General features: G+C 35.3%; 1 protein-coding gene across 1 annotated transcript; it reads right to left on the reverse strand.

Annotated features, from left to right (window-relative positions):
- Window positions 1-4,560: 4,560 nt before the first annotated feature.
- LOC109436820 (UDP-glucuronosyltransferase 2A3-like) lies at window positions 4,561-25,387 on the reverse strand. The gene is made up of 6 exons (XM_019715653.3): window positions 24,629-25,387; window positions 21,209-21,357; window positions 9,574-9,705; window positions 8,065-8,152; window positions 7,416-7,635; window positions 4,561-7,001 (listed from the first exon to the last, which is right to left on the reverse strand). Exons 1-6 carry the CDS (start codon window positions 25,338-25,340, stop codon window positions 6,722-6,724), a joined length of 1,581 nt encoding a protein of 526 aa, XP_019571212.3. The 5' UTR covers window positions 25,341-25,387; the 3' UTR covers window positions 4,561-6,721.
- Between the last annotated feature and the right edge of the window lie 629 nt (window positions 25,388-26,016).

Raw genomic sequence — 26,016 nt, forward strand, 5'->3', positions numbered from 1 at the left:
GTTTCTGCTGGGCACAGAGGTGAACAGCAATTAAGACACATAGTAAGTTAAACATTAACTTTTAAAGGGAAACATTTATTCATTGTGTGCAAGTTTAATGTTTATCGAAGGACTAAAACAGAAATGAAAATATATCTGGGAAAAATTCTTCCAGCTTTAGAACTTAAAATTCAGATAAATGACCTAGAAATACAATGATTCTCTAGATTGGCAATAAGGGCAATAAACAGTAAGATTTCTCTAAAGTTCACACACACACACACACACACACACACACGAACTCCCATTGCACTCTGTGTTCAAACGTGCAAGGAGATTAGGTGAACACATACTGCACATTGTTTTCCCTGTGTGGAGTAGCAAAATAATTTGCTTAAGTAGACATGGCTGCCTATGGGGAAAACTTTGTTAACAGTCATCTGAATACAGGATGTTCAGAATACCAAAGGAAAAGCAATTAATTTTCTGTGGAAATATTGGGACCAGTTTTATTAAGGCAAATAACATATGAGGTAAGATAAAAAGCCTTGGTAGGATCTAGGCGGAACGTAGCAAAAGGGCAGATTTCACAATGAATAGAGGAATGAGAGAAGTTCATGGGACATTTGGAAAACATTCCAGTGGGTATGGATCACGGAGAAAGAGCTGGGCAGTAGTTTATAGAAGAAAATCAGATTGAACTAGGAGACATAGGTAGTCTTGATAGATACACTATAGGTTTTAAAATAGGCAAAATATAGTTAATCAAATTTAGAAGAAAGGCAGTCACAATATCAAATATTTTCTTTAGCAAACAATTCTAGAGGCTAAACATAGATTGCATACAAAGACAATTATGTTGTTGTTGTTTTTTTTAAATTTTATCGGGGAATATTGGGGAACAGTGTGTTTTTCCAGGACCCATCAGCTCCAAGTCATTGTCTTTCAATCTAGCTGTGGAGGGCACAGCTGACTGGCCCAAGTGGGAATCCAACTGGCATCCCTGTTGTTAAGAGCTCACGCTCTAACCACCTGAGTCATCCAGCCACCCCAAAGGCAAGAATGTGAAAGAAGGGAAAATGATTAAATATGTGAATTAGTAACTTAAACATGGAATCATAATAGTCTGAAACAAGGTCTGAAAATAGTAAATGTTAGGAATACAGTTGAAACTTGTGATTAGTGATTAGATCTGAAGCTGGAAACAATGCCTAAGAGCAAAGTTGTGGTTTTGTAGAAAGATGTAAAGAAATAGGATTTCTGCCTTAAAGACCAAATGGCTGATAGTATCATTAGGTAAAATATGATACACAAAATTGGCAGCAATTTAGAAATCAATATGATCTGTCAGATTTTTTTTTCCTGAAGTGACTGCTTTAATAAGACAACTCTATGGAAATGTTTATATGCCCCTGGGATATTCAGATTTAGGCAGGTGATAAAGTTTCAAGATATGAAGTGGTGGGTAATCATTCATCCTCTACTCATCTGTCTATCCCTCTACATTAATAATTAATATACATTAACGTAATTACTTTTGCATAAACCTTCAATAAGCAGTTGGTACCTCCTACTATACCCAGGTTTTATTCAAGAGAGCTGTAACTCATGATGGGTATTCACCTTGCACAAACTTTTATATTAACAGGTGATTTTTGGGGGAAGAGAACAACTTTTTCCATCTTGCATCACTTACATGAGATGACTTTGTGAAGGACTGCGGTTCATTGTGTGGTATGAATCTGTGCACGTATGTGTGAAAGGTGGGAGTACAAGAGTCAATATGATATTACAGAATGGGAGATTATATAGAGAATCAAGAAATATCTCAATCTGTATGTTTAATAAATACTGATTCATTATCTCCAATAATATTATCTCTTAATAGAAGTTGGATTGCAGTTATAACTTGGCTAGGGGAAAAAAAAGGATAGTCAGATTCTTGAATGAAATTTCAACCTCAATACACATTTATGATAAAAACAGAAATCAAGAGCTCTCCTGGGAACACTATATACCTTGCAACCTTCCTAAAGAATTTTGCTCATGTGCCTACAACCCAAGTAAAAGATGGTCTCTCTTCTCAGTCCTCATTGATTGCTAAGCACATTATTCTTAGCATATTTATATTGTTGGCTTTTCCTTCACTATACTGTTTCCTTCCAAAATCTCTAACACTCTGCATTTCTTCAAAGACTTGGAATGTGTTATATAGTTTTCTTTATTACTTATAAAAGTCAGTCAACATGCTGGTAAAGAAGTAACGCAATATTGCGTTTCTCATTTCCATACTCTACTTTATGCTGTTTATCCTTAATCTACTTTTTTGCTTTTGCTAAAATTGAGATCTTGCGTTATCCAAATGACTTGTTTTTTTAAAATAACTGTTTAAAAAATTTTTTAATTACAGTTGACATACAATATTATATTAATTTTTGGTGTACAACATAGTGTTTAGACATTTCTATAACTTACGAATGATCACCCTGATAATTCTAGTCCCATATAACCCCATACGTAGTTATTATAATATTATTGACTATTTTCCAAATGACTTCTAAAAATCTCCACCTAAATATTGCTTTGGCTCCTTGAAGTAAACAAATCCAAAAGAGAATACAATACATTCATCTTAAAAAGTTGTCTCTCCAATTGTTTCCTATTTCAGTAAGCCATCAATATGCAAATAAACACACTAGATAGAAATCCGGGAGTCCACCTTAACTCCTCCTCTTCCCTGAACACTTAACCCCTTTCACTTACCAAATCTTTGAATTGACTTCAAAGTGTGCTGTGAAAGTATCTTTATTGCTCTACCGTAATGGTAAATACCCTTTTTTCCTGATCTCAGTTGTGCTTGTCAGGATTACTAAAGCAGTCTCTCTAGTGATCTGTGTGGTTATACTTTCTATGCCTACAATCCACTATCTACACTTTAATTCCACTGGCATTTTAAGATGCCAGTTCATTCATGTCATGCTTCAGCTAAAATTCTCAATGATTTGTCCATATGAGCTAATATTGCTTAGAAGATCTTCTGTTATGTGGAAAATGATCTTGGAGTTGCAAACCAAAATGTCCAGTAGCATGTCACTCTTATTGAGGCTGTATTCTTTCAGGGAATATCAGGTGTCATATCATAAGGGATATAAAAACTTCACTGAAATAGGCGTACCTTAAGTAAAATTTTGGTGGATTAGCAGTGCAATTTTCCAACAAACTAAAAAGTAGCTAAGTACGGATAAGGACTTCAATATCCCAATATATTCAGATTAGTCAAATATCCACTTTCTCCATCACTCACATAATGTAGTGTTTTTCCTAAAGAAAACAAAGAATGGTTGAGTGGAACCAATTCACATATAACTTAAATGGGAAAATTACACCACTTACTGATGCAGTATTTGAGGGAAAAATAATCATAAATTTAGGTCTTCTAGAATAATTATGGCTTATAGATATAAATAGAATAAATAAATAGATGGAACTAATTAATAGGAAGAAAGGAAGATAGGTAGGAAGGGAAAAAGGAATGAAGGAAGGAAAGTGAAGGAGACAGAAAGAGAAAGGAAGAAGAAGAGAAAGGAAGATGGAGCAAGGTGTAAAGGAGAATAGGTAGTGAAAGAATAGATGTGTTAGTGTACTTTCACTACAAAAAAGTCAATCCACAATTAAAGCACCAGACTACTGATGAATTTAAAGCTCATTTCCATCCCCCAATTAAGTTGAATATAATAAATTTGTCCCAACATATTTGCAAGGAATCCCTATCAGTGATTTTCCGCTATAGTCAGGGATATGTCCCAGTTCTTATCTTGTTATAGTCTCTGGTTGACTCCTATGCTTGAAGGATTTTGAATATTATTCCATCTCATCCTCCCAAGTCTTGTCAGGTCTCTTGGAAGGCCACTATATTCATAGCAAGAATTCTAGTATTTCACGCCGAGGACTACCATCTCTTTGGAATGTGAGGGACATGTGTATATGCAACAACTGCTGCATGCTTACTGTGCTGCTGCCTTTAATTGATGTTGTTTGAAGACAAACACATATTAGTAATTTTAGGATAAAGCCTTTACAAATAAATATCAACTATTTAGTATGCACAAAAAACATTCTTTTCAACTGAACTAAAGAGAAAAATTCAGATGAGAATCCTTTTTCTCTTTAGGTTTCTAATCAAAGTTGGTGATGAAATACATCCCAAGGTTGAAAGTCTCCTTTGAGAGTCATCACATTTGAGCATTCAAAGTTATGTCTGAAGTCATACAGTTCGACGCTTTTAATTTGATAACATAGAAATTTTTCCTGAGGACACTCAGCATGAAATTTCAGTGATTAATGAGAACCCCACTTACAGAGGATATAAAATGTGCTTATATCCTTCATATGCCTTGTTTTATGTGCCTCACATTCTGCCTTCACTACCAAACCTGTTGGTGATTTTGATTTTCAAGACCTTTAAGTCATGTTTTAAGAATGACTGAGCATATAATGTTTATGAAAATTGTGTATTTAGGAGTTATTCACATTAATAAATATAGAACATATCTAATAAAAGAGAATGAAAGCTCATAAAAGTAATTATTACATGACGTTTATTTAAAATGTTACATGTGAGGTATTGTGGATCAAAAGAGTGAATTATAAGTGACTAATAACAATTTCCTTTAGTTATATTATTCACATACAATTGAGTTATAAAGACAATGTATTAATCTATAAAACTAATAATTGGTAGTTTATTTTTGAGAGGTACAAAGTGCATATTTTTTATGTAATCATATATTTAAGCTCACATAGTAATTCAAATGAGATTGTTTTAATTTCAAAGAATTCTTGGAATTAGCCTTAGCACATATCAAATGCCTTCCTGTAGATAATTGCTTCAATTGTTAGCAATTATCAATATTTCAGTTCAGAGTTATATTAGGTAGAAGGATATCTAGAGACAACTTTTACTAGGCTGTTTAGGTATGGCCATGTTACTGAGTTCTTGTGTACAATATCTTGATCACATGATCATAAAAATAAAATATGTCAGTTTACCTTGCAAATGTAACTAAATAGAATTCCCAAGTAAAAGATGTAAACATGTCAGGTTATAAGTATTCAATTATGTACTGGTTAAAAGAGGCACGCCTAAATATTAGTACAGTGTGTAACTTCCAGTAAGTAGATGAAAAAATTGGAAATGCACAGCAAAACAAACAAACAAACAAAAAAAACTCCATCAGTTCTAGGGAATAACAGAAAAATGGGGAAATATAATTTTAAAAACCCAGAAAATCCATGGAAAGATACTGAAATTGAAATACTGTGGTTTCCAAATAAACAAAGTACATGAAAATTTTGTGTTTAGAAATATCTATACAGTTAATTTATAAAACTCTAGTTATAGTCTGACTAAAAAGAAAACATATAAAATATTGAAACATAAGAACATTTAAATATATGAAAAATGACATATATACACTTGACAAAAGAATATAGATGTTATATTGTATTATAAAATAATTGATTTTACCTCAAAAACAGTACCAAAAATGAAAGTTAATAAAAAATGATAACAAAATGTTTCATTCACTGGGACATTATATAAATGAAGCCATTGCCATCTTAAAATCTATAAAACAAGCATTGAATCATAAAGAGATTCAATTCTCTTTATGCATTGAATAAAGAGAAGAATTGAAAGATCTGGCCTGCTTTACAGATCTACAGGCTCATGAGCAGTGACTAATGGATTAATTAATTGGTATAAGACTTGGGAAGATTTAGAGGGAAGATTAAAGGCAAGACGATCTGGAGTAGAATTATGTGGATAAATTTTTGGGGGATTTGCATAGATTATGAAGGTCTTCATAATTCACTGGAATTTCCTTCAGGAATCCAGTGTTGTAGGCAAATGTCTCAATAATAAGGTGTTCTGACTGAGCAGTCTGGTGTATGCCACTGTCTTTTATCAGACCTTCCAGAATTTTATCATAAAACTCATGTACAGAGAAGCAATGGAGAATGGGATGGAAATTCTACATGAATGGACAGCATTGAATTCACCTCACCAAGGCTCATAAGGCTACTTCAGTTGTTTATATGCTCAGTCTGTTAATAGACGATATTTCTCCACTTCGTTCTCCATATGACACCACTCCCTAGGGTTCTAGCCATCCAGAAGGTAGAAGATTGCATTGGTCACCTTCCTTCCTAGAGGATGCATCCATTTTGTCCTTAGAAGTAGTTATAATTTCTAAATACAAAGTACCGTCCCAATCCCCGGTCTCTGTAGTATTTTTGCCAACATCACAAACCACGGGCATGGAGTCTTAGTAAAAACCACAGTATTGATATTATCATTGTGTATGTCTAGGAAACATATTTATAGTTAAGGAAATGCGACAAAATCTAATACTGATGCAATTTGCTGATTTTACCAAGTTCCCTGTTCGCTAATGAAAGCTTTTCAGGATTTTAGTTGAGACAATACACTATGTATTATTAATGTCCCTGTGATAGAAATTGGGTAAAGCCAAAGAGAGGAAGAACAGCTGGGACTAGAAAAAGAAAGAATGGGACATGCTCACTAGTTAATGGTCTTATGGAATTCTGGGCTTTCTGTTAAGGCTAAAATAGAGAAATGGAAAATTTTGAGACAACACGGAGCGGCTGTGTTCTTATTAAACATTTTGTGGCTGAAATGAACAGGATTGTCCACTCAGGACTTTACCAAACTTGGAAGGATCTATTTCCTCTTTTTCTTCTTTCCTGTTTTACCAAATTTTCTACAAGAACACACACAATATTTGGTGACTAAGAATATAGCAGATGCTGCACAGGCCAATAGAAATCCAATCACATCCAAAGAGTGGTACTGAAACCAGGTGAGGTCGTGGATGGCTGGCCGCAGGTGTTTGGCTCCTTTGTGGCGCATGACAAACTCGATCCAGAAGACTGCTCGATCCAGTGGCTTTACAGGTTGATCATGGTGAATCCTTGATAACCTCATAGCATTCCTTTTATAACTGGAAGGCAAATACAAAGGAAAAATTAATGAAGTTTTGTTTTTGTTACTTGTATGATACATGTTATAAAAGTTACTCTAGAAATTGTTGTTATATTAACTCTGATCATTGTATAGGATTTTCATAGGTATAGTAGGGAGATTGAAACAGAAATATATCCTTAACAGAATGTGGTTAAATGCAGTCATAGGAAAACTCAGAATAAACTGGTTGTTAATTCAAGACTAATTTTACCAAGAAGGATGTGTGACATTGTATGAACTATACTTCCCAGGAGATTTTGAAGACCAAGATGCTGAATGACTCAAGATCGGGAAAATATCTAGTATTAGGTTCGTAAGCATGGTTTTAATATTTTCTTGTGTGGTACCCAACACAACCAGTGGTAATCCTTTAGAAACCAATTGTACTTACGAAGGATCATTAATGACTGTTCTCAAGGCGCTGAGCAAATCTGCACTGGTCATTGTGTTCATGTTCAACTCCACAGCCACTCCTTTGGCCTTCATGTGAATGATGTTATCGTGCTGATCGCCAAATATGGGGACTCCCACCATAGGGACTCCATGATAAATAGCTTCATAGATCCCATTTATTCCACCATGAGTAAGAAAAGCTTTGGTTTTCGGATGACCTAGTTTGGGAATAGAATGTGAAGCAGATGAAAATGTCATTATAGCTCATTAACAGAATGTTAGAGAAGGGGAAGATCTGTGGGATAAGTTCTGAAGAAAATACTGAAGAAGGCAGTATTTTCTACTGAAGCTGAGCACATGGGGCACTGCCACCACAGAAAATTGCTCTCCCAGGAAAAGGAGACACTAATTCCCACTATTTTGCCTGAAATTCTTATCTGAATCATAGCAAGTATGAATCTATAAATGTAATGGTCAACTATTTAATTATATCTTTTAAAACTTAAGGTAAAATGAGAAATATTTACAATTGTTAAATATTTGTTGATATTAGTTATATTACATTGACTGTTAATTAATCAACTGTTAATTAAGAATTAATCAACTTCTTCATGAACTTCTACACAGCGTTTTTCCTGTAGTCTTACCAAGAAGATCATTCTGGGGTATCCAGTCATAGAGCCGAGTATTGGCTCCTAATGTGGCCGGTTTCTTTCCTGTGTATCTCCATAAAACCTGTGGAACACAATGCATATATTTCACAAGTAAAACCACAGGATAATAACATTTTCAGGTTGTAGAATTACTTGTAAATCATTCATCTACCCTACTCTAGGTCATGGTGGAAAAGGTAGTATATAGATATACCTCGTAGACACTGAAATAAGTAGTGGGACTGTTTACAATTATCTTTTTTTTAATTAAATTTACTGGGGTGACAATTGTTAGTAAAATTACATAGATTTCAGGTGTACAATTCTGTATTACCTCATCTATAAATCCCATTGTGTGTTCATCACCCAGAGTACAACCATCATTTTTAAAGCACTTGTGGTAGTTGCCTATTAACTATGCTATTATTTTGTCTATTATTAATTAAAAGGTTCTGGGAATGAGATCATAAGTGAAGAAGTAGAAAATTAAACAGTACTGCCCTATTCAATTAGAATGTGGAAGTTAAAATTTTTATGACCACATTACTTCTACATAAATTTATGTCCAAGACTGTCATAGCTTTATCTTCAACTTCGTGTTTTAACACATACTCTTCCTTTAGATTTTTTCTACTTGTTTATTTGGGTCATTGGTTTTCCTTCAATCCTATTCTTTCTACTTTCTTTTTTTCCCCCACACAACTTCTTTCTTTTAAAGTAAGAATGAAGCAGTACATTTGCTTATATTCCATTTTCCAATGAAGTACCCTGTTTCTTTTGTTTCTGTAATTAGCATATTTACCATATATGGAATTTTATATGGTTTCATGGAATTTAACCAAATATAAAAATAAAGGGACTCTTAAATATTTAACAAATAGAAATATATAAAGAGTGGAAATCCAGATTCATGTTGATAACATAAAACAATAATTGAATGTCATAAGTATAACATACAAATTGATAGACTAGAAGATTAAAATTTCTATGGCCTTTTAATTCTAGAAAACTCTAATTAAAAAGACTAAGACTAAAATAATCTAGGCTTCTACTTTGATACTCAGCTATAATGGATCAAGTCCTAATACAACCAAAGATGTGGAGGATATTCTTGAGCATGTTTCATCTTTATCTTTGTAATTTCAGTTCTCCTTTCTCCTGGTCCTTAGAGTGATTACGCTTCAAAACTATTTTGGCTCTAGTTGGAAGAGGCTTTAAGATTTCAAATACTAGAAAATGAGCAATGGATTTAATTTTTCAATTTATTTTATTAAAAACAAATGATTCCAAAGAGATGTGTTTCCATAATAACAACACTCAGAAGTCAAGGCTCAAATGTGCTAAAATTCACTATTGTGTAGATCAAAAAATTTTTACTTTATATTGTTACCTGATATAATAACTGTAAAATGAGTGTCTAGTTTCACCTGGAAAGACACCATTAGCCCCATTCTCTCTCCATTTGGTAAATAGCTGCCGAGAAGGACCAAAGATTGTACTAACCTTCTGTGGAATCTGGGCTAGGGCTGTAGCAATAAGATTGGCCTTCTCTTCTGGGAGATTTTGGATAGTTGCACCCAGAGAAAATACCACAATACCATCTTCACCTGAGTTCTGGACAAATTCTTCTATTTCCTGGAGAGAAAACATTCCTGGTTTACAAAGGTACAGCATCACAGGGAATAAAATAAAGTTCATTTACATGTCTAACATGAAGATGCAAGGGGATTGCCAGAGACGTTAGACTGTTTTTATCTTTGGTTATCATTGATTAATTTGCATAAGTTGAATAATTCTTGCTCCCTGGAAGGAACCCCACTTCATTATGATGTATAATCTTTTCAATGCATTGTTGTATGTGATTTGCTAGTATTTAGCTTATTTTGCATCTGTAGTCCTCAGAGATATTGGTCTATAGTTTTTCTGTATGTGTTATCTTTACCTGTTATCAGAGTAATTTTGGCTTCATAAAATATTAAGAAATATAGCTTCTTCTTCCATTTCTCAGAAGACTTTTAGGAGTATAGGTATTAAATCATCTTTGTATTTTTGATGAAATTCTCTAGTGAATCCATCTAATAATGGAGTTTTGCTTTTGGAGAGGTTTTGTATGATTGTATCAATTTCTCACTGTTGATCAGTCCATTTAGATTTTCCAGTTCTTCATGATTCAGTCTAGGAAGGTTATGTATTTCTAAGAATGTGTCCATTTCTTCTAGGTTATTAAATTCAGTGGCATACATTCATAGTATTCTTGCATGATCCTTTGTGTCTCTATGGTACCTGTCATAACTTCTCCTCTTTCATTTCAGATATCGTTTGTCTTTTTTTTCCTTAGTGAGTTTAGCCAGGGGTTGTCAGTTTCATTAATCTTTTCAAAGAACCAGCTCTTTGTTGCATCAATTTTTTCTATTGTCTTTTTGGTCTCTATTTCATTTAATTCTGCTTTAAGTTTTATTATTTCCTTCCTTCTGCTGACTTTGGGTTGTATTTCTTTCTCTTTTTCTAGTTCCTTATGATGAAATGTTGATTATTTGGGATTTTTCTTATTTCTTGAACTAGGCCTGTAATGATATAAAGTTCCCTCTTACAACTGCTTTTACTGCATCCCAATAATTTTGATATGTTGTTGTATTTTCATTCTCATTTGTTTCTATGTATCTTTTGACCTCTTCTTTTATTTCCTCCTTGACCCATTAGTCTTTAGGAGCATATTGTTTAATTTCCATGTATTTGTGGTTTTTCTTGCTTTCTTTTTGCAGTTCATCTCTAATTTCAAAGCATTGTGGTTGGAGAATATGCTTTGTATGATTTTAATCTTCTTACATTTATTGAGGCTAGTTTCGTGTCCCAACATATGGTCTATCATTGAGAATGTTCCATGTACACTAGAAAAGAATGTATAGTTTGGTGTTCTGGGATGGAAAGCTTTGTAAATGTCAATTATGTCCATTTTGTCTAATGTATCATTTAAAGCTGATTTTTCCTTACTGATTTTCTGTTAGTATGATCTATCCATAGCAGTCAATGTAGTGTTTGGTTACCCAAATTAATGGTGTTTCTGTTAGTTTCTCCCTTTAGGTCTATTAGTAGTTGCTTTATATATTTTGATGCTGTCTGATTGGGAGCATACATATTGATAAATGTTATGTCTTCTTGATGTATTGTCCTCTTTATCACTATGAGATGTCCATCTTTGTCTCTTATCTTCTTTATTTTCAAGTTCATATAATCAAATATAAGTATAGCTATACACGCTCTTCTCTAGATGCCATTTGTTTGGAGTCTCAATTCCCCCACTTCCACTTTGAGTCTTTTATTTATCCTTGCAGCTGAGATGTGTTTCTTGAAGGCCCTATACGGTTGGGTTTTGTTTTTTGATCCAATCTGCGACTATGTGCCTTTGTATTTGTGAGTTCAGTCCATTTACACTTAGAGTGATTACTGACATATAAGGAATTCTTATGACCACTTCATCTTTTGTTTTCTAGTAGCTTGATGTCTCCATTGTTTCTTTGCCTTTGTATCCCTGTCTGTTATTTCAGTTTGGTATATTCTATGATTTTTTTTCCTCTGTTTCCTTTTTTTTTTTTGAAGTGTGTCTCAGTTTTGGATTTTTCTGAGTGGTTACCTTTAAGTTTATGTAAAAGAAAGTTTCATACATGCACTACTTCATTTTCTTCAGTATGCATTTGCTCTCCATTCCTCCTTTAAAATCAAACCTTTACCCCCTCCTCTTTTATGTTTTTGTTGTCACAAAGTATATACTTATGCTGTGAGTTCATTTCTGAGTTCCATTAGGAAATTGTCTTCTCTTTTTCTTTTTCATTGTTTTATGTGCTGAATCTTTATGTTATATTTAAGTGTATAGTGCCCAATTCTGAATAAGGGCTGCCATTCCCTGCTTCTGTCGGTCTGTTAGGCATCTTACTCATAATTTTGTATCCTTTTGTCTTTGTTTCATGTAGAATAACCCCCCTCCAGTAATGCAGGCCTCATGGAGGAAAATTCACTGAGCTTCTGTACATGTGGAAAGATCTTTATTATTCCTTAATATCTAAAGGATAACTTTGTTGGATATATTATTATTATACTCTTGGGTGGTAATTTCTGTTTTTCAATAGTTGGGATATTTGATTCCACTTCCTCCTAGCTTGCAGAATTTCTGCTGAAAAATCTGATGATTAATGTGCTTTCCTTTGTAGGTTACTGTCTACTTTTCCCTGGCTGCCTTGAGAATTCTTTGTCATTAATTTTTGACAGTTTCAACATAATGTGGTTTGGACAAGGCCTTTTAGGATGGAGATAATTAGATGCTCTGTTTGCTTCTTGGATTTGAGGATCTAGTTCTTTCCATAGGGTTGGGATATTCTCATTTACTATTTGTTTGAATTGGCTCTCTGTGCCCTTCTCTTTCTCTTCTCCTTCAGGTATACCCATATTTCCTATATTTCTCTTTCTGATGGAGTCAGATAGTTCTTGTAAATTTTTTTCATTCTTTTATTAATGCTCAAGTCTCTCTTTTCTTCCATCTGCATCATTTCTAGATTTCTATCTTCAATATCACTAATTCCTTCCTCCATCTGATCAGCTCTATTTCCTAAGCTTGATATTTCATTCTTCATCTCTTTTATTGAGTTCTTCAGCTCTAGAATTTCTATTTGGTTCCTTTTAAAAATGTCAAATTCTTTGATACTTTGTTTTTTCATTTTATTTCTGACCCATTAAAATGCCTATCTGAGTTTTCTTGCATGTTGTTGAGGTTTTTTTCAGAACTGAAGTCTTGAATTCTCTGTCATTTAAGTCACACATTTCCATTTCTTTAACTTTATTTTCTGGAGATTTTTTATTTTCTTTCTGAGCTGCCTTGTTACCTTGTTGTTTATGGTATCTTATGGTTTATTTCTCCTCTGCATTTATGGGAATGAGATCTGTAGCAGATTGATATGAGAGTTTTCTTTTGTTTCCCACTATATGGTGGTGGAACATTTTTTTTCTCTTACCCTGTTCTGGCTTCTTGTATGTAGATTTTCTGAGGAGCTGGGAATCTCATCTCTGATCAGACCACGTCAATCCCCGGCACCACCACCTTGGGAGAATGTGGTGGGCAATGGTGTTTTGAAACCTGAAATCCCAGTGCTGCCGCCAGATGTAGAGCTGTACAGCCCCTGCCGCCAGATGTAGAGCTGTACAGCCTGAGTAGTCGTAGGTGCCCCCACTGGGATCAACAGTGAAAGGTGGGGTCAGGGTGTACTAGGAGTGCCTGCGGATGGGTGTGGCTTTGTTCTCATCAGAGTAATGGTGACACTTTTACATAGTAATGGTGACACTGCCTCACTTCGATATCTCTACCCTTGTCACTGCGATTAGCTGCATTGTGTGTCTGCCACTGAGAAACTCTCCAGTTCTCAGGGCTGTAGATGTTCTGTTCTTTAATCCTACACTAACTGCTACATGTACTTCTGGGGCCTGCTGCTAGCTCTGGGAGGGTGTAGGAAGGCAAACTCTGGTAGGGAGGGTGGAGGCAACCAGGCTCATGGCTGTTTCCTGATTGCCAGTGAGGGCCATTACATCACAGCTGTCACACTTCTGTATTTGGCCTCTTTCCCGAGATCTCTGCTCCCATAGCTGGGTTCAGCGATATTATATGCTGACCACTTGGGCAGGAACATTGGGGACCAAAGAGAGTGCATCTGTAGACTGCATCCTCCTTTCACCCAGGACCTCCAGTGATCTCTGAGCTGTGTCCATGGCAGTGAGCTCTGGGCTGCATCCACACACCTCTCTCTGTTCTTTTCCCTTCCCTCCTGCCTTGTTCACCCTGTTTTGACCACTTTCAGATGTCTCAATGTACAGATATCGCAGATGTGTTTCTGTTTTGGGCAGGGAATCCTTTGTTGAATTATGGCTGTTCAACTTGTTGTAACTTCAAGGGGAGAGATCAAGGTGGACCCCTCACACTGCCATGTGTCTAACATCATTAATCACTTTCATAAAATTAAACCTGGTGAGTCACATTGCCCATCAATCATGAAAAGTATTGTATTTTTATCATCTAATCCTTTGTATAATGGTTTGGTTCCATGGCAATTCACTAATCAATGATTACATATTAAAGACAAGTTTTAAACACATACTTCCTCCTAAAGAGGCTAAGTGGCTCTAGGTGTCAAAAGATAACAACAGTCTAACCATGCCTCTGGCAATCCCCTTGAATCTTCATGTTAGAAGTGTAAGTGAAATTTATTTTATACCACATAAAGTACAGGATATATGCAAAAAAGCATTTGACAAGAAGCAACATCTGTTTATGATTAAAACACTTAATAAAATGGTTATAGAAGCAAACTTCTATTTCATTTATTTCCACTCTGATTTTTATTATTTTCATCCTCCTACTGACTTTGGATTTCATTTGTTCTTCTTTTTATCATACTTTAAGGTATAATGTTAGATTTTTTATTTGATCCTTTTCTTCTTTCTTGAGGTAGACCTGTATTGGTATAAGCTTTTCTCTTAGTACTGCTGCTACTTCCCCAAACTTTGGTATATCGCATTTCATTTCTGTTATTTCTATGTATCTTTTGATCCTTTTTTCAATGTCTTCTTTGACCTAGTAGTTGTTAAGTAGCATGTTTTTTAATTTTCACATATTTGTGGGTTTTCCAGCTTTCTTTTTGAAGTTGACTTCCAGTTTCATACCGTTGTGGTAAAAAATATGCTTGGTATCATTTCAGTCTTCTTTAGTTCATTAACACTAGTTTTCTGTTTCAACATATGGTCTATGGTTGAGAGTTTTTCAGGTACACTTGAAAAGGATGTGTATCTGTCATTTTGGGATGTAAGTTCTATTAATATTAATTAAGTCCATTTGATCTAATGTTTCATTTAAGACTAATATTTTCTTATTGAATTTCTGTCTTGATGATCTATCCATTGCTTTAACTGGCATATTCAAGTCCCCTACTATAATAGTATTTTTGTTGGTTTCTCCCTCTAGGTCTTGTAGTAATTGCTTTATTATATTTAGATACTCTCAAGTTTGGTACATATATATGGATAAATGTTATGTCTTTGGATTAATAGCCCCCTTTATCATTATAAAATGTCCATCTTTGTTTCTTGTTAATTTTTCATCTTGAAATCTATTTTGTGTGGTAGAAGTAAAGATATATCTGATTTTCTCTGGATGCCACTTGCTTGGAATATCATCTTCCACCCCTTTACTTTGAGCCTATGTTTGTCTTTGGAGCTGAGATAGGTCTCCTGAAGGCAACAAATGGTTGGATCTTGTTTTTTAATTCATCTCACTATGCTTGCCTTTTGATAGGTGAGTTCCATTTACATTTATGGTGATTATTGATATGTTAGCACCTACTACAGCCGTTTTATTTTTGTTTTCTTTTTATTTTCTTTGTGAGCCATGGCTAATGGGAACACTTTATTTCCAGAGAGCTATGGGAGAAGTCTTTCTGTCTCCTGTTGAAGAATTTTCAAGAGGCTTGACTTAAGCCAGAAGATGGAGAATTCATACGTTTGAAATCAATGAAATTTGAGTTTGGTAGACATTTGTTGTGAAGAATAATTTACTATTAGATCAGCTCTTTTAGAAAACACAAGTTTGAAGTTCCTGTTTGAATTAACCTACTAAGTGTATCTATGTGTGTATGTGTATGTGTTTCATTTTAGAAACATGTACTGCTAGGAATTGTTAAAAATAGTATTTTAATTCCTTGAATCATAAAATTAATATACGTCATATAAATCTGTGTTTAAGTCAACTCTGTCAACCCATAAATTATTGAGACATAAATATACACCTGTAGTGTCATATTTTAAACTAAGTACTGAATTTATATGCATTGCAGTTGTAAACCATTTAGACCTTTATAGCTTTTAAAAATATTTAATAATTTTATTCCCATCCTTTACCCTCTTCTGCTTTGTCAACCATGAACTTGTTCTGTATATTTATGGATCTGTTCTGCTTAGCGAGAGGTACAGGGCACACTGAGGCTACATGATACTTATTTGAGGTTTGTGAACCTTTGAGAAATTTTAGGAAAGTCAACATTATTAACCAAACAAGGCCATCTGTATGGAAAAGCCACTGGAAGCAGCTTGGGTAGGTCAACGTGTTGGGTGGCAGTGGAGTACTTAGGGAATCACCAGTGCATGGTAATGATATTAGCCAGGTTGATGGAAACTCAGACATGGAAGCCAACTGCTCCTGTACTCTGAGTGGGGGAATGGTTCAACAAAGTAACAATGGCTTCTGCCACCACTTCTACCTGGGAGAAAGCTGCCTCTCCAGCTCTTACCTAAAGCCAGACAATTCATTTCCTCCCCATATGTTTCTGGCACTTTTAAAGCTGTTGCCTCAGAGCAACGGAGCAATCCACCAATGACTAAGTCCAGGTGTGGGCCCTTTAAGAGGAGCTCCTAGGACTCCAACCACTCTCCGTCTCAACCAGCCACAATCTCTGCTGGTTTTCACAGGCAGAAGCTGTGGGGATTTCTCTTCCTGTCACTGGACCCTAAGCTCGGGATCCTGGTGTCGGACTGGGATCCTTGCTCCTCAAGGAGGACATCTGTAGCTAAGCTATCACTTCATATTTTCAAATGCCACACGTGGGAGTTCGACTAGCTTGGTTCACATCTCTGCCCTTATTACCAGTCTCAATGTGGCTTCTTCTGTATGTCCTTACTCATAGGACTTCGGTTTAGCTAGAGCTAAGGTAATTCTCAATGACAGTTGTCATGTAGTTTAGTTGCAATTTTGATGTGGTCATGAAGAGGAGGCAAGCACAGCAGTTACATACTTAGTTATCTTGACCAGAACTCTGCATAGGTCTTTTAAAATCAGAATTTCTGTTTTCTTCAGATAAATACCCAGAAGTAGAATTGCAGGATCATATGACAGCTCTATTTTAATTCGTTGAGGCCTCTCCATACTGTTTTCTGTGGTGGCTGCACTAATTTACAATCCCTTCCACAGTATATGAAAGTTCCCGTTTCTCCACAGCACATCAGCACTTATTATTTGTTGATTTGATGATAGACATCCTGACAGATGTGAGGTGATAGCTCATTGTTGTTTAATGTGCATTTTCTTGGTTATTGGGAGTGTGAAGCATTTTTTCGTATGTATTATTGACCATGTGTATGTTGCCTTTGGATAAATGTCTATTCAGGTCCTCTACCCATTTTCCAATTGGATCGTTTTAGTTAGTTAGTTTGTTTGTGTGTGTGTTTTGGTGTTGTTTGAGTTCCTTATATTTTGGATATTAACCCTATGTTGGATAAATCATTTGCACATATCTTCTTTCATTCAATAGGTTGTCCTTTTGTTGATGGTTTCTTTCACTGTGCAAAAGTATCTATTGTTTTCTAGTTGTTCTGTATCTCCATTGTTTTGTTTCGTTTCTCTTGCATTTCTCTCTGTTATTTGATTTGATAGTTTACTATTTTACCTTCTGTTTCCTATTTTTATTATGATTTGTATCTCAGCTCTGGAGTTTTCTTTTGTGGACATTATTATGTTTGTTTAAAATGTCTCATATACTGAAATAATACATTTTCCTTGCACTTATCTTCACTCACTTCTACATGTTCAGTCCTTTTCCTCCCCCTTTTTCATATTTTTGTTTGTCACAGATTATCACCTTTAATGTTGTGTGTTCATTACCACATTACAGTATAGTTATTTTTAATGCTTTTACCCCTTTGACCTTTATGTTATAATTGTTTAATATTTTATTCTCAAGTAAAGTTGCACTTCTGTCTGTGTTGCTCCTCATCTTACTCAGTTTTGTCTGCTTTTGTCTTTTTGTTTCTGGTAGAATGGATACTTTCTATATATCTTTCACTGGGGGCTTAGGGTGGTAAATTCTCTTAACTTTTGTTTATCTGGGAAAGCCTTTCTTTTTCCTTCATCTCTAAAGGATAACTTTAATGAATATACTATTTTTGACTCATGGTTCCTCTCTTTCAGTATTTTGAATGTTTCCTTTCTTTGAATATACCCTCTCCAGTCTTGAAGGTTTTCTGTTAAAAAATCTGATGATAATCCATTTGGGTTTCTTTTGTAGATTAATATTTTTCCTCCCTGTTTGCCTGGAGAATTCATGTTTTTGTCTTTATTTTTTGACAGTTTAAATATAATGTTTCTTGGTGAAGTCCTTTTTGGGTCGAGATCGTTAGGTGTTCAGTTAGTGTCGTGTGTACAAATGTCTAACTCTTCCCATATGTTTGGGAGGTTTTCATCAATTATTTCCTTGACTAGACTCTCTGTTCCCTTCTCCCTCTCTTCCTCTGGAATATGCATTATTCTCACGTTGCTCTTTATAATGGAGTCAGATTGTTCTCACAGAGTTCTTTCATTTTTTAAAGAACACTTGATTCTCTCTCTACTTACTCCTCTGTCATTTCTGGGTTTCTATCTTCGAGGTCTCTAATTCTCTCTCCCATGTGCTCTGCTGTTTTTCTAATACTCTACAATGCATTCCTCGTCTCATTTATTGAGTTCTTCAGCTCCACAATTTTGGTTGGGTCCTTTTTTATAGCTTCAGTTTCTTTGGTGAAGTACTCCTTTTGTTCATTAATTTGATTCCTGAGTTCACTGAACTGCCTTTCTGAGATTTGTTATAGCTCATTTACGTTTTTTATAACAGCTATTTGAATTCTCTGTCATAGAAGTCATAGTCTTCCATGTCTTTGAGTTTGGTCTTTGGAGATTTCAATTTCTTTTTGTGCTACCTTTTTACCTTGGCTATTCATGGTACTTGATGGATTGTGTCTCTGCCTGTGCATTTGAAAAAGTGAACTGTTTTCTTTTTTAGAACTGCTTTGCTCTTAACAATTCAGCAGGTGGACAAGGAAAAGTCTTTCTTTTGTTTTTTAAGAGATGGTGCTATAGCCCGAGTTTTGTTTTTTCTTACTTACACTTAGGATCTCAGTGGGGTGGTCTCGCCTCTGTCATAGAATATGCCTGCATTTCCTGGGGTGGTGGCGTCCCTTTTGTGTCTGGGTCACCTCAATCATAGAGCGCCACTCCTGTGGTGGGATATTGCTGGCATTGAGGCTTCATGCCTGTGAGATCCAGGTGTTGCCCCTTGTAACCAGTAGCCACCAGGGACCCTGTATTATCAAGACGTGTCTCTGCTGCCTCCACTGGTTTCCACCTCTACCCGGTTCTGCTATAATGGTGTGAGCATGGGGAGGCAGGTTCATAATTTTCCAATTTGCTTGTTGTTAGTAATGGCCATCATAAGACCAGGTTTTGCCTTTCTTCCCATAAAGGCTATGGTTGGCTATGCTTGTCTGCCAGCAAAATTGCTGCAAGTTGGACACATATCTCCCCCACCATCAACAGGTCTGCATTAATGGGAGCTGCCTTTTGAGGCAGGTATGTTTCTTTTCCCTCTACGGCCCTCTGGGTTGCAGTGTGAGAGCTATAACCCAACTGATCCACAAGTACAGGTTGCGGCTTGCTCTGAGCTGCATCTGCAGCCACCATCTCTGTTCTTACTCCTATTCCACCTACCCGGCTTGTTCCAATGCCCCCACCTTCAGATGTACTGATGAATGCAACTCTGAGATGTGTTTATGTGTTTAGCAGAGAATTGTTTGCTAAATTACAGTTGTCCAATTTGTTATAAGTATAAAGGAAGCTATAAAGGGCCTTTTATACTCTGCCATGATGCTGATGGCAGTCTCGCTCATTGCTTTTTGATCTGTGTATCAAGTGACTGGAATAATTTTTACATAGCAACCATAGCCAAGATTAATATTGTTACCATGCGAACGTCTTATCAGTAGGAAAGTTGAATTTAGAAAGATAAATTTTGCCCCTTTTCATCATTTTATTTGAGATGATTTTGTGAAATTATGTGGCTCATTACTGTGTGTGTGTGTGTGTGTGTGTGTGTGTGTGTGTGTGTCTAAAAATGGGAATGTCAGGAAAAACCATAGTTTGGCATGGGAGTTAATCTAGAGAGCCACAGAAATTGTTACCTCTTTTTAAAATGTCTCTAGTTAGACATTGGTTCATTATACCAAAACTTAATAGAGCTTGGATTGTAGCTATTGCTCAATTGCTAAGAGAATGCATCTTAATAATCCTGAAATGAAATGTCATTCAACAGTATGCATCTTACCATACAAGAAATCAGGATTTAGCCCCAGAACACCATTTACCCTGCAAACTTCTCAAAGGGATTTTGTTAATTTTCTCACAATATGAGCAAATGAGAGTTTTCTCCTCAATCCCTATTGATAGTGAGTTAAATATAGTATCCTTATAATGATTATGCATTACCCGCTTTTGTTTCTCAATACTGTTTCCTTCCAACATCTCTGGCACTTAACATTTTTCTTTGAAGCCTTAGGGATATAATATATACATCTTTTTAAATTCCAAAATAAATCATTAGTTTGGTGAAGAATCAATGTTTGGGTCTCTCATTTTCATGAACTCTTTGCTGATAACCCCCAATCTTTCCTTTGCTGTGTGCTGAGATTGAAACCTTGTATTACCCAAATGGTTTCTAGAAAATTCTACCTGAAAATCCTACTTGCTCCTTTAAGTGAATAGTCACAAAATATAATGCATTTCATTAATCTAAAACAAAGTTTAGTTCCACATGATTCCTATTTCAGTAGAAGCCATCACTATCAACTAAACCTACAAAGGGGAATACAGGAGTCTTTCTTATTTTCTTCTCCTGCCTTAACTTTTACCTTCTCTCACCCACTAAATAGTGTGGAGCTTACCCCAAAGTGTCCCATGTTTAGCTCTCTACCGTCATGATGGATGCTCCTGTTAATAACTCCATCATGTGTGTGAGGAAGACTATAGCAGTCTTAGAGATCTTCATGGCTCTAGTTTTCTGTCACTCCTATCAATGGTATTTTAAGATGCACTTTAATCGTACCATTTTCAGCCTAATTTCTCAACAGGATTCCTGAAAGACATAGGTCTATAACTCACAAGAGCCCCTCTGATATGGAAAATGGAAATGGAGTGGCCTATCAGAGATGTTCAGTACAATGTGTCTGTATTAAGACAATAATCTTTAAAGAAAATTCAAGTACCATATCATAAGGTACATAAAGTCCTTCAATGTAATATTCCTACCTTAGGTAAAGGTTTTGCAGGTTTGCAGTGCAGTCCTCCAACAAATTCAAAATTAGGTAGGTATGGACGAGGAAATTCAAAATCCCAATATGTTCGAATTAGCCAAATTTCAGCTTTCCCCAGAGTCTCACATAATGTAGTGCGTCTTCCTAGAGAAAAGCAAAAAACACTTGGGTGAAAAAAATAAAAGCCTGTAAGTTCAATGGGAAGATCTTACCACTAATTTAATGATAAGCTATCAAGGGAAAAAGAAGTTTAACTGTTCTAAATAGTATGGCAACTAGATATGAAATGAAAAGGGGCATTAATACAACTAAAAAGAAAAAGAGTAAAAGTAGAAAAGATGAAGAGAGAGAAAGAGAGAGAGAGAGAGAGAGAGAGAGAGAGAGAAATGAAAACATAATTATATGTACTTATTTTTACAACATAAAACAACCATTTAAGCACATCTTCAAACTACAAATGAATTTATTACTAATGTTTCTCTCCAATGAATGACAAATGATAGATTGGCTCTGCAATATCTGTACCATAACACCTCTCTGGTTTCTAGTCTCCCACTCAGGAATATGTCCGTGACCCCCAGCATGTTGTAATCTCAGGATTACTCATATTATAGGATCTATCAATATCAGTCCACCTTATCCTTCTGTGTAATCTCTTGTCACTTCAATTCATGGGCCACTATTTTATTAGTAAGAACTCCCTGAGTAATTCATACTCGTGATGACCCTCTTTTTAGGAATGAGTACACGAGTACATACTGCAATTATCACACACTTACTGTACTAGTATCTTAAATGGTGTGTTTTGAAAAGGACACATTTAAGGTTAATCTCAGAAATTTTATGCAGAAGAATGACTAATTACAAATAACCAAGTCGGTCTTTTCGATTTACAAAAATATATATGTTTTGTAACAGAGAAAGGGAAAAAACTGAGATGAGAATCCTTTTCACATTAGGATTCTAATCAAAGTTGTCGGTGATATACACCCAGGGGAGGAAAGCCTCATTTTAGAGTCATTACTTTTTAATGTTTGAAATTATCTCCAAAGTCATACAGTCCAAATGCTATAGTTTGATAATAAAGAAACTTTGGTCCAGGACACTCTGTTTGAAATTGCTAGAGATAAGATTAGACCTCCACCTCTTAGCTTCGAATTAATGTGTTTTTGCGTTCTAGATGTCTGCTTTCTTGGGACTCAATTCTGCCTTGATTACAAGCCTCTAGATGATATTTTTATTATTCATTCCCATATTTCTCTGAATCATTTTTCTCTTTAGGTAATTTACTTTATATGATGTTAGGTTTCATTTTAGAAAGACAGCGCTTAAAGCAATTAGGTAAATCCTGCATTTAAAGCCATGCTTCACAATAATGAGTATTAGGAGATATAAACATGGAAAATGTAGGTGAATTTAAGTATATAATAGTGTGTAAATAATTTCATAATTTGAAATGTTCCACATGAGGAAGTATGGACATAAAACAGTGAGATAAAATTGACAAATACCCCCTTTCCTTTAGTTGTATTATTTATATAAAATTAAGTCATAATGAGAATGGATAATACTAAAAATATATATAATTAATTGCTTATTAAATTTTAACTACCAAATAGGTGTTATTATCAAATGGCTCTATTATATTAAGGTATCCGGTGAGTCAAGTGGGATTGTTTTTAATGTTGAAGACTTCTTAAGGGTTGCATGAATGCATGGCAAGTACATGTTTTGCTTAATAGAAGATGCTCTTCTTTTCCCTTTCTCCTTTGATAATGCTTCCGTCTTCTTGTTCTCAGCTGGAGTCTTTTCAGGTCTTTACTTGTAATCCTATTGTACCAAAATGTGGCAGTGACCTATGATAGTTCTCAGTTACCTCCAAGAGTAGCCTGAAGCCAAGATCTTTGTACCTTTTACCTAAATCTATAAAGCCTAGCATGTAGTCTGCACCCAGGCATTGCATAAGGAATATTAACTCAATTAACTAATTAATTAGTTAATAATTGTAGAAAATCAATGCATTTAAGTTCAAATCATGTCTAAATCAAACGATTTTTTTAAAAAAATTTATTGGGGTGACAATTGTTAGTAAAATTACATAGATTTCAGGTGTACAATTCTGTATTACATCATCTATAAATCCCATTGTGTGTTCACCACCGAGTCAATTCTCCTTCCATTGAGAGTATAATGCTGAGTGAAATAAGTCAGACAGAAAAAGCAGAGAACCATGTGATTTCACTGATATGTGGTATATAAACCAAAAACAACAAAAGAACAAGACAAACAAATGAGAAACAGAAACTCATAGACACAGACAATAGTTTAGTGGTTACCAGAGGGTAAGGGGGGTGGGGGGTGGGAGATGAGGGTAAGGGGGATCAAATAAATCAAACGAATTTTGACGTAGGTTTCTTTGAACATTAGTTCTGTGAAACATTAGATATTCAGTGAAGTAAATTATGTAATACATTTAGTTTTAGATATAATCTTTTGTTTGTTAGTTCATATCTGTACTTCTCAAAGGTAGTTGAAGTGGAAACCTGTCTGAATTGACTGACTCAGATCACAGCCGAGAGTATGAAATTGCAAAACAAAGCTTTTTTATGCAGAGAAGGCAAAGGATTAAAAAATAAGCAGAATAAGTGTATATCAGTGAAGTAAAAATAAAAAATCAACTCTCTGTTACTGCTGAAGACACGTCTTTTTCAGATTTTTAATTCCTTTTTCAGATTTTTGCATAGCACTCCCCCAAGAAGTATAAAGCATCCTAGTAATATTTCTATGACGAGCCATGGTGTAACAGTCCAAATAGGGTTTTCTGAAGTTTATGAGAGGGATAAGAATGGGGGGCATCCCGTTCCATTAAAAAATGGTATAAGATTGAGTATAATCATCACTAATTACCAAAAACTGTTGAAGCAAATTCAGAAGGATTAAATATAATCTTTACTAATAACGGTCATAGTTCAGTGTGTTATTGATATCAGACAAGTAGGTTATCTTACTGTTAGAAGAAACATTATTTTCTCTTTACCAAAACTAGCTATGAATCCTCTAATATGGAAACTCAGTGTAGTAAACTTATATGTAATATCCAGATATGACATAGAATCCATCTTCCAGAGGATTAACATCTTCTTTGTGTTCTATATTGTTTTGGAATGAACCTAACAGTTATCAAGCTATCTTATGAGAAATAGTTTAATGACTGTAAACAAAGAGTAACCATCTCAAGATATTTCTTTTCTCCATTTACACTTAGTTTTTGATAACCGGTACATTGCTGTCACTTACAGAGTTTAAATGGAAGACAGATATTTTAAAATGTACTCCTTTCATTACATAGATTTCACTTAAATCTTCTCAAATTTCTTTTGATGACAAGCTACAAATGCAAAGTAGAGTCTCTTACCTAATGCCTCAGTATAAAGCTGGTCCCAAAAATGAATGTCACAATACCTGTCCCAGAAGTAAAAGAAAATGGAAAGCATTGTATTCTTTACTCTTTCCAGAAAGGTCATTCGGTTTGTTAGGCCCGCCATTTGAACAGGTACATAGGAAAGTGGGGCTGGAAGTTTCCCACAGTGTTTCTCCTTTATGCCTGCGAAAGAGGCTCTTAATGTGATCACAAAAGGGACTGCAAGCAATTCAGCCACCAGCTCTCCACAGGGCATCACAGGGTCTATAATCATTACATCATACTTGGTTTCCTGGAGCTTCTTCATGAGTGTCTGATTGTAGACTGTACTCTCACACATGGATTTTAAAAGCTGAGTTATTTCAATAAAGAATTTGTTCATTTTAATCACTGATTGCCAGAGTGGTAAGACATTAAGAACTAGGTCCATAAATTTATCATTTACAATCTCAATTAGTTCTTTGTCGTATGGTGAATGAAATACCTCAAAGTTCAGTCGGGAAGGCTTCTTGTAGTCAATGAGCTGAGTATGTTCAGGAGTCAACACTGTCACTTCATGTCCTCTCTCTGTGAGTTCCTCCAGAATAATCTTTAGATTGAGCCAGTGGCTCATGTCACAGGGCCACACCAGAACCTTCCCACAGAATCCACAGTCAGTGCTGCAGAGCTGCAGCAGCAGAATCACCAAAGCCCACTTGTCAGACATCGTGTCAGCAGCTCCCTCACATGCTGCTCTGCAGGAGTTTCATGTGTTTCGCTGGGCACAGAGGTGAACTGCAATTAAGACGCATAGTAAGTTAAACATTAACTTTTAAAGGGAAACGTTTATTCATTGTGTGCAAGTTTAATGTTTATCGAAGGACTAAGACAGAAATGCAAATATATCTGGGAAAAATTCTTCCAGTTTTAGAACTTAAAAATGAAATAAATGACCTAGAAATACATTGATTCTCTAGTTTGGCATAAGGGCAATAAATAGTAAGAACTCCCTAAAGTTCACACACACACACACACACACACACACACACACACACACACACACGAACTCCCATTGCACTCTGTGTTCAATGGTGCCGGGAGATTAGGTGAACACATACTGCACATTGTTTTCCCTGTGTGGAGTAGCAAAATAATTTGCTTAAGTAGACATGGCTGCCTATGGGGAAAACTTTGTTAACAGTCATCTGAATATAGGATGTTCAGAATTCCAAAGGAAAACAGTTAATTTTTTTGTGGAATTATTGGGACCAGTTTAGTTAAAGCAGATAACATATGAGGCAAGCTAAAGCCTTGACAGGATCTAGGCAGAATGTGGTAAAAGGACAGATTTCACAATGAATAGAGAAATGAGAGAAGTTTATGGACATTTGGAAAACATTCCA

This window comes from Rhinolophus sinicus, chromosome 1, assembly GCF_057876585.1.
Source record: "Rhinolophus sinicus isolate RSI-liver-muscle chromosome 1, RSI-T2T, whole genome shotgun sequence".
NCBI classification, from domain to species: domain Eukaryota; kingdom Metazoa; phylum Chordata; class Mammalia; order Chiroptera; family Rhinolophidae; genus Rhinolophus; species Rhinolophus sinicus.